The sequence below is a fragment of the Schistocerca piceifrons genome, chromosome 2 (genome assembly GCF_021461385.2).
Source record: "Schistocerca piceifrons isolate TAMUIC-IGC-003096 chromosome 2, iqSchPice1.1, whole genome shotgun sequence".
Taxonomy (NCBI): domain Eukaryota; kingdom Metazoa; phylum Arthropoda; class Insecta; order Orthoptera; family Acrididae; genus Schistocerca; species Schistocerca piceifrons.
In genome coordinates, this window is record NC_060139.1 from 494369344 (window position 1) to 494383149 (window position 13806).

The 13806-nt window shown below is 37.1% G+C and overlaps 1 protein-coding gene across 6 annotated transcripts in view; it reads right to left on the minus strand.

Annotated features, from left to right (window-relative positions):
• Positions 1–123: 123 nt before the first annotated feature.
• LOC124775049 (phosphatidylserine synthase) overlaps positions 124–13806 on the minus strand; it is a 146383-nt gene continuing 132700 nt past the window's right edge. For 3 of the 6 annotated variants that reach the window (XR_007015591.1, XR_007015589.1, XM_047249834.1), the window contains one exon: positions 11752–11974. Coding sequence is in view for 3 of the 6 variants with exons in the window: in XM_047249834.1 (XP_047105790.1) it covers positions 11934–11974 (41 nt within the window). In the remaining 3 variants the exon portion in view is untranslated. Of the gene's footprint in view, positions 642–11751; positions 11975–13806 lie in introns of those variants that run through there. The other 3 variants (XM_047249831.1, XM_047249830.1, XR_007015590.1) reach the window with 2 other exon arrangements.

Here is a 13806-nt window from a genome sequence, read left to right on the forward strand (position 1 = left end):
CAGAAGGAGAGGGGGGGGGAGAGAGAGAGAGAGAGAGAGAGAGAGAGAGAGAGAGAGAGAGAGAGAGAGAGAGAGAGAGAGAGAAGTCCAAACAAGTGGAATATATTGATAATGCAGAGAAATCATTGGAAAAAATGTAGCATGTTAACATATTATAATGTGTCAACCATAAAACTTTTGATAATTCTGACTCAGTGTGTTGTTATCAACATTATGGATTACATACAAATATAATTCATGAAATACAAGGAAAACAAATGAGATCAAAACAATTTTCTAAAAGGTATATCCCAATTGCATTTCAAACTCCTAGGCAGAAACTCTGACTGAAGACATTTCCTACACTTCAACAGCAACATTAAGGAACTATACATCAAGTCTAATAAATAATCTACAAAATTGCACAAATTTACAGACATCAGAAAAATATTCACCTGCATTTAACATTCTGTATTCTAATGTATCTACAACACACACATGTGGAATTGGCTCCACAAACCTGACACACACCGTTTATAACACAGACGATCTGTTAATTCACAAAGAAGCGCGACTGTGTGTGTCAGGCGTCTGAGACTCACGGGATACTACAGCACGTCTCTTTAAATCCCATGGGAACTTTGGACAGTTTGTAGTAGTGCCTGAAAAAGAAAGAACACTTGTTATCTGTGTCACACGGAGAAATTTTTTTTTTTTTTTTTTTTTTTTTTTATTGAAACATGAGGATTTATAAGTGCATGTAACTAAAAGTAAATTAAAGACTGCAGGAATTGCCTAATTGCAGTCCCTTGGGAGAAAAAGGCAAGGGGGTGGATGCAGAAAGCCTCAAACTCTCTCATACAATATGTGAGATCACTGAGAATCACTTTTTTTTTTAACTGATTATGTAACAACTTATGGGAATGTAATTTCTACAAAGTGTTGTGCCTTCTTTTCTACCTACTCTTATTTTTTTGATAAATTTTCCATCCCAGCAAAAGGTGAAGTAAAACAGAGGTTAAACATATAGAAAGAAGGAGAATACATACATTACTAAAACTTCACCACACTTGCGTGATCAGATGGGAGATTATATCGAAAAGTTTTAATGCTTTTTAAAATACATTGCACAGATATAAGAGGCGCTGTATATGGCCATGTCTGTGTGTATGATGCAAAAGCACAATGTAAGCAGAACTTGTTATTTTTAAACATATGCTTATGTTCAAGAAATAGTTCGTGAAGTCTATAAATCTCTATACAAGTCTGTGAATGATTTTTCTTCTTCCTCTTCTTGTTCTTCAAGTGAAGAACTTTCCTGTAAAATCACCCTTCACTTCAGAAAAACCAAGAGGATTTGCACAAACAAGCTGATGCAATGATTCACCGCTTTGTTCATAATCAATTGCCGGATCCAGTACTTCAAGACTTGCTGACAAATGCTTCTTATTCATCAAAATTAACACTATACGGATGATGTTTTACAAATGTGTTTTCCGATGACTACTAAGCAAAATAATTGTGCATGTGCCACAGAGACTTTTATTCAATGCACATCATGCGGAAATTATATGTATTCAGATGTTTTTATGACTTTAATCACCCAATGAGGTTCAGTGAGAGGCTGAATAATAATATAAAACAATGTGTGAAAATTTCTATCACCTCAGACTGTACATCATTATTATTTATCAGTTTTACATGATACTGACATGTAACAGTTTAAATAACAAGTTATCACTGACTATGGATCTCCAAGAGCCTGATGAACTATTCTGCATGCAGTTTTATGTCCTGTAGGCTTGCTCAGGTTTATTAATTACCCATGTCTGGTGTATTGCACGGGATTGTGGTACCCATTATACTGCAGTTCCAGTATACTTTGAAATTCCTGTTGTCTACAACAGTGTCACCATTTGACTTCCAAAATATTAAAAGTTCTCCATAACCCCAGGTGTAGCTCCCCACCCCCACCTTACAAGCTATCATGCAGGTGCCCTTGCTCATTCCATACCTTTCAATTATTGTGTGTGAGCCCAGGTTTTACAGCCATACATACTGTATGATGTATAATTTTGAGTGCCACAAACCTTACAGCTATAATCCATTTCTTGCTCTTTCAGGATACGTTTCTGGTAGTGTTGTTGTTGTTGTGGTCTTCAGTCCTGAGACTGGTTTGATGCAGCTCTCCATGCTACTCTATCCTGTGCAAGCTTTTTCATCTCCCAGTACCTACTGCAACCTACATCCTTCTGAATCTGCTTAGTGTATTCATCTCTTGGTCTCTCTACAATTTTTACCCTCCATGCTGCCCTCCAATACTAAATTGGTGATCCCTTGATGCCTCAGAACATGTCCTACCAACCGATCCCTTCTTCTGGTCAAGTTGTGCCACAAACTTCTCTTCTCCCCAATCCTATTCAATACTTCCTCATTTCCTCATACTTCATCATTTCTGGTAGTACCTCATTGCAATGATCTGATCTTGTGTTCCAGCCAGAGTTTTGCAGTTTGTGCACACAAACACGTATACATCAACCAGTTGTTTGATGCTTACAAATTGACATTACCTTTTATGTTCATTTGCTTGTTTCTTGTGCATTTCTTGTCTAAGCCAGTCTATTATTTTGGTGTAAATTATTTCTATCTTGGACCTTGGGACTGATCCAGATGTTTCTGCCAGACTGAGTGATGTGTAATTAATGTTTGCACATACTATTGCTTTATGGACTGGAGAGTTAAAAAATTACTGCTTAAGACTCCAACGCTGCTTTTTGTGCAGCTACTCAATATCTGTTACCCTCTACATGCTATCTCAAGTGGTACAGTTAGCCTATCAAAAGCTGATGTAGTATTATGGATGCCGTACTTTAAGGAAATACCACATTTTCCACTGTATTTCTTCCTGGCGTGTTCCTATCCACTTAATGAGGCCAAACGTGTAAGTTAGCAGTGAAACTGCATTTGTGTTAATGATGCTGAAGATACTTTTCACCCATTTAGTTTAGATTTCAAAATGAGGAAATATTGTTGATGTGCTTTGTTTTACAGTTATATGCAACAATTATCACCTTCAAAGGAGACCCAAATATTCATAGGTATCTTATTTATTCATAGTTGCAATTATGATTCCACCACTCATCTGAAACCTAGTAACTAAGATGTTATTCTTCCTTGTGTTAACTCTCCTGCATTTGCCCAGGCCAAACAATAAGTTCATATTTATTGAAATATTTCTACTTAAGCCCCATAGTGCTTAGAGCCATTTGACCCATTTTGTTTCTACTTCTTTTAGAAGGTGGGTCAACTGTGTTTCTGTTCAGGTATATAGTTTGATGTCATTGATGCTTTTTATGGCAAATCTATATCTGGTTGAATTTACAACTGATGAAAGTAGATCGAGTGCTAAACAAATTCAAAACAATCTCAAGCTGTCACCTTCAAATATGCCTCACTAGATCCTGACTTGCTCTGTTCCTATTGTTCTGTTGTTGTCATCAGGGTTGGATGTATCTTCTAATGTTTCATCACGGATGAGACTGTGGTGATGTTTGAACTGTTTATCTTATAAAGCTGCAGAATTGTAATAAGCCCTGTATGTGCAACAGAATTAAATGCTTTTTTTCTTATCAAAGTAGGCTGTATATATCTTTCATTTTTTATCTGTTTCTTCACTAGTATGGCAAAATTTATGAAGTGCTGTTCTTGTTAATCTAGAGATTTCTTCACACAGTCTTTCTGTTCTTTTGCCAGTACTTTGATTTGGAACAAGTGTCTGTACAGCATTTTGCTTGTATATAATATCAGTTATACCCAGCAATGTGGTGTTGTGGTTCAACCTGGTTTGTTTTGTGTGTGTGTGTGTGTGTGTGTGTGTGTGTGTGTGTGAGAGAGAGAGAGAGAGAGAGAGAGAGAGAGAGAGAGAGAGAGAGAGAGAGAGAGAGAAAACATGCTTCCAATTTGTATGGGAACTGGATACATATCCTGATCTCCTCTCCCCCTCCCCCTCCCCCTCGCCTCCTACCCCCTCCTTTCCACTCTCTGTGTCCATCTCCCCCCCCCCTTTTTTTTCTCGTCCTCAGCCTTGTTTATCGTTACTGCAAATTTAGATTCTGTGGCAGTATTCTAATCCACAAATACAACTTTCTTATTCTCTGTGAAAGCCATCTGAGGGAGGATAAAAACAGCATAGTGTTGTGTATACAATGTAGGTTTAAAAATATATATATAATGAGAAAGAATATAAATGGGAGAAACAATCCTTCTAATAGTTTAACTGCCCCGCTATCATCGTTAAAACTTTCTCTCACAAAGGAAACAAAATCTTACATTTTTACAGCAGAACAATTTCTTCTCACAACCAGTTTTAACGGAAAACCTGTACATAGTTGTTTTAGAAATACACAGTCTACACCCATCTGAATGTTTAATAGAATATGGTTTAAAATTTGAAGTAAATTGGTCAAGAACTTCGAGATTTTTGCTAAAAATGTTTCAATTTACATATATAAGTGTGCAAATAAACTGGGACAAGAGTATTAAACTTTAGCTATGCACATTTATTACTTTATGTATAATACAGTTAGAATTTACGGAATACTAATAACTGATGTGTCCTCGTCATGTTTTTAGGAGCTTCTGAACACATTGTGGCATAGATTAAAGGTTAGACAAATGTTTTGTAATTTGTCATCATGAAGCCACACTATTACTACATTTACTAATATGCATCCTTTTGTTGAAAGGTCCATTTTACCAAGATGCCTTTTCACAATACTCCACTGATGGGATTTAATTCTGGTGAGTTACCAGGCCACTGAAGCATATTAATGTTTTTTTTTTTTTTTTTTTTCCATGAATGTCCTGACTGCTTTAGGGGAGTCACACAGGGCCTGATGATGTTGAAATGTTCCTCCAGCATCTGCAAAGATCTGTGGGAATGGCACAATCCTGTGCCTAAGGAATTACATTTATTTCGTTGAATTCATCATGCCACCGGAAATCCAAAAATTTTACAGTCTGTTCAAGATACTCAGCTCTCACTGCCTCATGGGCGCTTCACTTAACAACCCTATCTCTGTATCCATTACCAATAAAATGTGACTCATCACTGAAAAAAGCAGGTTTCCAGTAATTGGAAGTCTGAGATTTATATATTGTGGCTTGTGCCAACCGTTTTTTCTTCATGGCAGGTGTGGACAAATGCTTCTTTATTGGATTTCGTGCCATTCACATACAATCAAGAAGCCTAAGTAGTTCTGTTGAAGAGTCAGTTTCAGCGCCTGTAGCTAATAAATCTCTCAAGGTCCTTGCTTGTCTTGTGGGAGATAATGAGGCAGCGTCAGTATAGGCCTTAAAAAAGCCTTTAAACACTAGATTTTCCCACACAAACAGCAGAGGAAATGTCTGTTATAGTCAGACATGTGTTCATGAAGAGCAAATATTTTTCATCACTTCTTGGGTGAAATACCCATTTTGACATGAACACAAAGTTTTCCTGTTGAGAACACAGAAATAACACACGCTGTTAAATAATATCAACTGAACTGGAGGGGATGTATATTTGTTGTTCACAGTCAAGGCAACAATAGGCCGCTAAGTCAAGGCAACAATAAGCTGCCATGAGTTCAACAATTGGGCAGATCAAATTAGTTACAGCTAACCAACTTTAATTCCTTGTACAATAATAGCTTGTCCCAATTAATTTGCACACTACTGTATACAGTCAACAATTGATAATTTGAAACGCTCCATCATCTGAACTTCCAATATAATCAATGTGTTTTGGAGTTGTAAGTGGTGAGAGCATCTCACCAACACCTTATAATTCAAAGTCAGGGCTCCCGCAATCTCCGTAATTTGAAGTCCCCTACTTCTGTAATTCCCACTGAAGTCCTCCATAGTTATGTGATTCTCAGTACAGGCTCAGATCACCTGTCATTTGTTTCTCTGACCCCTACCCATTCAGTCTGCAGTCTGCTTTAATAATGTGTTGTAGTCAATCTGTGTTTTTTTGAAAGTGTAAAATACCTTCAATGCTAGCAGGAACAAATGTGTAACAGTTAATGAAACAGCTTGTTATTGAAGCCGTGGCGAGTGGAATTTAAAAAAAAGAAGAAGTTGCAAAACAGTTCATTATTTTACGATCATTGTTGCTAATTTTAAAAATAAAGACTGTGTCACTGGAAGTGTCTCAGCACAGGAAGAAAAAGGTCATGTCGAGGAAAATTTCCCCATCTTGTAGAGCAATTGCTAAAAATACGTCACCCCATCAAGTAAAGAAAAAAATGTGTGAAGAGATTCCCATTGAACTGAATGGACTGATGATAAATGTCGTCCCAAATTGCACTCTATCATTCAAAAACGAAAATTGTCGTGGAAGAAAACTGAGCAAAGATAGAATAACTGTCCCTGTAGTCTGTAACACAGACAGATCTCAGAAGCTAAAACCTCTCATAGCAGGGAAAGCTATGAAACCGCACTAGCTTCTCACACAACTTACCTCTCAAACAAAAAACCATGGAGCACGGCAGAATTGCGTAATGAATGGCTGACCTCAGTTAATAGTGATACAAACACACAATTTTACTGTTTTTGGACAACTGCATCATAAATAATGACTCGGCAACATTAGATCACAAAAACTGATTCCCCCCCCCCCTCCCCCTCGCCCAAATTGACATCACGACTGCAACAACTGGATCGGGACATAACACAAAATTTGAAAACTGTCTATTGCAGAGAAATTGTTTTGCTCATGCTGGATAAAGCTGAAGATGATGATAAGGCAAACTTAACAGTTATGACTGCTATAACCACTATTGATAAGGCCTGGAAAAATGTCAGCTCTACCACTCTTCATAACTGCTTTAGAAAGTGTGGGTTTGCTATGATAAGCGAAATGCGGAACAGTTGTTGCAGTCGCGAGAACTAATTAATTAAACTCTGCCAGATTTGGGTTGGGTACTTCTAGCCAGCTATTCTGAGTTAACCTCTGAGGATTTCATTCACGTCCATGGCAACATCTGTGTCCATGGTGTTCTAACCAATACTGAACAGTTGGCCTGTCCTGATGAGGACGAGGAAGAGAATGAAGAGCAACTGCTAACTCCAGACACATTGAGCAAGGCAAGGTCAAACTCCTACATCCTCAGAATGGGTACGAGTGACAATTTCTTCTCAGCTCTCATCTCCAACGAAAAATTGATGGAAAATGCTAGATGGAAATCACTCACTCAAGAGAAAATTGCCGACTACTTTTCAAAATGACACGTAATCTTTTCACGGGTAGGTTTTTCATGTACTCATGTCTGTACGTAACTATTATTTTGCACATTATTAGAATGAAGATGGGTGTGCATAAATATGTGACATGTATGTTCTACAATTTACATTCCATCAAACTCTTGTTCATTTGAATATGCACCATAACACTATCTCCAGAAGACCTGAAGATGATAGCTCGACCTGTTGAAACCAGTCACTGAGGAAATTAAAATAATCTAACACGCGACCTTGGTTGCAAAAATTCTCGTTCATTAGAGTATTGTGTAAAATTCTGAAGTAAATGTAAAGAAAGTTTCAAGATGTTTGGTGACAATGTTTCCCCTTTATATAATACATATTTATTTATATATTACATACATCTAAAAAACAGGTATACAAGAACATGAGCATATTTGAAGGCAATGTTGTGTCAAAATAAGAAAGTAATTGGTGAAGAATTTTTGAAGATTTAAGATTTTGAACAAACGAACACTTACATTTTTATTTGTATAAACACATGAGCATTTTACACGTTCTGTATTAGCATTTGAGAGGGCAATATTTGTAGACGTTTGTTGGATTTTCTATTTTTGGTGGAAGGTATGTTATACCCAACATTTTTTATTTTAGTATAATATCTGACTGTTCAATAAAGGTATTGAAACATGTGGTGAGGCAGGCAAAAGTATATCTGAAGCGTTCGAACTGAAATTTAGTATGTGGTATGGGCCCAGTGCTTTCCAATTTAATGCTATTGGCATAGTAACATTCTCTGTATTGATGATGAGGTTATACACATATGTTTTTTTCTTTCCTTTTCAATTTTTAACCCTTCACTTCTTGTGTCCATGTTGAAGACTAGAAAAGTTCAATGTATCAGATTTGCATCTGGGTTACAACCTGCATAACGTGTTTCACGAGTCTTACTTTTATTTTTGCTGACGAACTGGTATAATCATTCAATATTTTTCCACAAATTTCCTATATTGTTAATGACATGTCTTTCCCAGGACAGTACGTAGACTGAACAAACTTGTTACTCATCTGCTGGCACTATCTTAAACCAGTTGATCTCACTACTGAAATGGCTGCTGCAGAGATAACTGCCTGAACTTCATCAAAACTATGTGTATACTTTGGCAAAACAAAGTTGTTTAAAATATTAACAATCTCAGCAGGTGTCCCAGATGTGTTTCACTTGAAAATCTGTGGCCTCTGTGTAAGACAAATTCCATGAGTGCTGTATTAAAAATAGTAACGAGGTTTACAATACTTTTGTCATTAGATTCCCTTAGGTGTTTCTGGTATCCTAGGAGTTATCAATTGGTATTTACGATGATTTCCTGCGATGCTCAAAGTTAAAATGATCCAAGTAAGGACTTTTGAGAATGAATTTTTTCAAACATTGTCACCTAGTGTTCTAAACCAATTTACAGAAGTTAATTTTAACTGAATCCCAAACAGTGTGCTCAATCAAATAACATAACATACTCTTAAACATGATTACTGACAGTAGAAACTGTGAAAATGCTATCTTCAATGCACACAACATACTTATCCATTAGATGTATTAGGTAAATTTTTTTCAACTTCTCTCAATGATACGATACACACTGGAAAATGAATGAACACATGCACACCAAATACATTATCACTAAATGTCAGTAAAATAGAAAGAAAATTTCTAAAATGCAGGATTCATCTGGATGACTTCTCCATACATATTATGTCTCAGGAATTTATGCACACATCTTGAGGTATACGGTAAACTGATCCACTTGTAACCACTATTTTATATTTCCTCCACTCACGTTTTATACATAATTTCTCTCATTCAGAGCATCTGTTTGCCAGTTGTTCAACATTAACTTCAATAAAAGTATGTAAAACCCATGTACTGCCTGCTGGTTGTATAACAAATGTTTTATCTGCGCTCGTGTAGCTTTATTTTCTTCTCACAATCTTCGTGTCTCTTTTACTCAAGGCCAGGTCAAGAACACATTTCCACACAAGCAACTTAGCCCTTTTCCCTCTTACACTTCAATCAGTATCAGTTTTTGCTACTCATTGTGAAACACATTGTATATAAATCTTGCACTTGGGTGTACCTGGTGCCTCTCTCAGCTTGGCACCCCAGGCAGCCACAACTAATTGTGATACATCCCATGTGGAAACCTTAATAGTTGTAAAATTTAGAGTATCACAAAGTCAGTTGTTGATTGAACAGTATAGTTGTGAATGCCCAAAACAAACATTACAGTTAGTGTATTTGTGAGGAAAATTTACTAGATGTTGAAGTCATTTATTGTATTTTATGTATGGTACTTAAACTCTTTGCTAAACAGGATGATTTTTTTAAAATGCCATTGCCAACTACAGCCATAGTCTAACTTAATATTATGTTAGATGCAATGACAAACTTGCATTTTCACAAAGAACACAATCGTCCAAAATAAAATACATTATGAGACACTGCGTCCCCCCCCCCCCCCCCAGGAAGCATAAAAAAGAAAAAGGGGGAGTGTGTTGTGCAATCAGTTACAATACAAATAAAAGATAATTATGGTCACTGTGAATACAATCAGATTTACTAGGATGGGGATTTTTAGATGTAAAAAAGGAGTACCATTTTAGGGGAAAAAAGCTGTTCAAAGGTGCCAATCTCAGATGGGAAAATTTTTTATGGGGTGCTATAAAAGCCATTAAACAGAAAGCTTCCAAAATAAGTCACTCAAGTGTGTGGAAACCATCACAGATAGCATGACCTACTTTGGCCATTCATTCAGAAAACCATCAAAACTCATAACATTCAATATTTCATTGTTTCTCTAAGTAAGACAGTATCTACAAGTACTTGCCAAACATCTGTAAATAGAACAGTCACAAGAGGAGCATGCTTTATTTATAAATTCAATCAACATTACTGTTCATTTCTATGTTCTCTGTGTCATGGTTTGTGGCTACGCTTTGCTTGTGCTTGTGTTATTCAGTATCTTTTAGTGCACCCTTCACAGTTATGAAAATGGTCCATTGTGCTTCCTTCTCAGAAGCTCTCTTCTCCAGTTTTCTTATGGCTGTTGTTAGGATAGAGTGTCTGTGTATGATGAAGTTTATCTTTGAATTCTTGTTTATCTGTTAGTCCTTTGGACTTTCTTACAACTGAAGAATCATCAGGCAAAGCATCTCTAATTATGGGGCAAGGGGGTAAAGGTAATCTTGTATGTACTTCTATATTCTGCCAGATGCTTTTGTAAACGTTTTCTTGATACAAGATATAAATTTATTTACGAATGAGTATTTCTTTTTTAATGCCTTGCAAACTTGAGCAATAATACGCTCGATGTAGGTCATGAGTTTTCAAGTACAAACACTGACTTCAAATTGGAAAATGCAAATTACATGAATGAATCTTTATCTATAAGCATAGCTCTGCATGATCAAATTTTACTCCATCAGTCTACAATACAAATCATGCATTTTTTTGAAACTTTGCATCAAGGTGCCATCATTTGTTTTCTCGAAAAGCACATTAACAAGAGTATGTGTTTCACTTGTTCTCTATTCACGGGTGTGTGTAAAATATTCAATACACATCTGTCCTGTCTGTCAGAGTTTTCACCTAGAATACAATGCACTAAATCATAAGCTACTACTTATCTAATTTGTGACACTTTTTCTTCATTTCAAGCTGATAGTTTCTTAAAGTACTCATCAGGAAAAGACTTCCCAGTACACTTCACCAGAAATGATTTCACAAAGGAATTATTGATTTTGTGAAAGGGAATACCACTCATTAGAAATGCCCCTAGCATATCGCAAAAAATTCATTTCTATTTTTTCTACCTCAAAGTGGTTTACAAGTAAATAGGTGTCTCAAAGTAAGGTTTCCACCTCATGGTTCCTTACTCCTGGTGTGATTTTTGCCTTTCCCAAACTGCTGAACATGATGCTGTTCATTGACTGTGAATGGTACATTAGAAATACTGAACTTTACTACAAATACATTACCTGGAATATAGTTACTACTAAACTAACATTGTCATACGTTACTCCGGTGTTTATTTTGGATGAAGACAAAGGGCAAAATTAATCTTGTAAAAGAGCACTAAAAGTCTCAAAATTTCAATTTGCCACTGTGTGTGTGTGTGTGTGTGTGTGTGTGTGTGTGTGTGTGTGTGTCTGTGTGTGAGAGAGAGAGAGAGAGAGAGAGAGAGAGAGAGAGAGAGAGAGAGAGAGAGAGAGAGAGAGAGGAGGGGATGCAAATTATGCTGAAAGGTACAACAAGATGCAACTAAAATCACGGTTGATGTGAAATGTCATTTATAACTATTAAAATATGGAAATGTGCTATGTTCAGTAAAAACACCAAATAACATTGTGAGAAACAGTTATGGAGGAGCCTTAAAGGTGGTACTCTCAATTTTTCTATTTTATTATCTTCACAGACTTTTCAGAATTCATACAACAGAGAAGACTGTTTCAGCTTCTGTGCGCCCCAGTGGGCAAATCGCTGAAGTATGAGCAATATCGCAGCCAGGCATAGCATATGTGATTGCCCTCCACTGGCCAAGACGAAGCAAACAGGGGTAACCATGCAGCTTGCACATGCTTAGTACCCATGCAATACAGCCCTCTGATGAGTAGCTTTTACTTCCTCTGTCTGCCAGCAGGTGTGATGAGGGGTGGGCTCAGGCACCCTTGCCCCAGGGGGCAGCACTGGAACAGCCTGCTGTAGAGGAACACAAAGCCATTCTTACATGGAATCCACTTCAATTGCAGGTACTGCAGGTCAAATACAAAAGCAGCACCACAAAACCAGTTTTGTCCTGTAACACTTACTGCTGACTTCAGTATGCAAATCTATTTCATAAATGCTCACTCTACCTGTCTACCTACCTACCTACATACCTATCCATCCACCCTATATCTCAATCTTTACGTTGCATAAGAAGTAGTACATAGAACAGCAAAAGTAGCAGGTACATAAACTAATCATCTGTGTGCAAGGGTAAAATTAATCTTTTTTCATGCCTTCAAGTAATCATTAATATTTTTTCTTCAACAAAATTAGGTTAAAGTGCTGTGTTTTCCCCAACAACAAACATTACATGTAGCAGTAATGCTCAAAGTAAATAAAGTAATGAAACCCTGGGTGGACGGCAAACTGAGGTGCACCAAAATCTGGTGCAGCACTGTGTGTGATCACTCTTTCAGAGTGAACACCTGTCTACAAGCTGTGTACACAGATTGCAATAAAACTTTACACAACAATGTCATAAAGAAATAGCAGTTCATCATTTCCGTTTCAAGTTAATAACTTTTAATAGCTGCTGAAATATAGATATTTACTTGCAACTCAAAATTTTCCTTATTGCATAAAGAATGGCTTCCTGAAAAACTGGTACAACACTATATACAATCATGTTATTATTAAATAGCCAAGACACAATAACAGTAGATGTCATAATTATTAAATTTAGAACATTCTTTTTCATTTCTAGTTATGTTTGGTTAACAATACATAGTTTTCATGACATCAGAATGTGTCATGGGGTGAATGAAAAGTGTATGTGATGAATGAATCTTTAAATTGTGTTGCTAAGGCTTTCCTGACATACTAGTTGTAGAAATGGTTCTCAGGCAAGATGTCAGGTGTCTTCATGAAATTCACACAATATTTCATCACCGCAAATGACTGACATCTTCAGGTCAGACAAACATACTGCTGGGCTGTGATTGAAGCTTTCTATTTATGACAGTCCAAGCACGAAATTCCCAGGCATGAAAGTAACAGATTAGTGGGCAACAGTGAAGATTTCCTGATCAATAGTGAGGAGGACAGCTGCACCACCTGTTGGACGATGAACCAAGAGCTTCGATGCACGCACAAAGGCTATCATTCAAACTGTGTTTTGCCACTAGGCACTCTGCACACTATTAGGAGCTATATACCAGTAAAAATGGTCATAATGGCATGTGACCACCACTGCCATCTGAATATCTATGTCAACACTGAAGCAGTGTCCCTTGTATGACCAATAGGTCCCCTTGTTGTCACAGACTTTAATATTGCCAGCCCTCGATCCCATGCTGTGCTAAGTTGGTATCCTATGTCCCACCAAATAATATATCTGAATGCACTATGGGTCTTGCTCTGTGGAACAATGTCATAAGCATGCCATTTTGTTGCGAATAATGGTGACAGCTGGTGGCCTGCAAATATAAGTCCATGCCTGTTGGATTGAAACCATCCTATTTTCTCTGCACTAACAAATCCAGGAATGATATTTCGCCACTTATCTCCATTCCCATTGTAAACCTGACGTACAAAAGAAGAGAATCTAGATGATATGTAACCCATCCAGTGATGCAATGCCTTGGGCCAGATTACAAATTTGTCATCAACATATCACCAAAAGTACAAAGGTTTTAACTTCATTGACTGGAATGATCTCTGTTCAAAATCTCCCATAATTCGGGGTGAGCTTGCACAAAGTAACAAGTTCCCCTTCCAGCTTCTCACCAATGAACAGCAGCAGTTCTTGCAATGGCATTAGATGT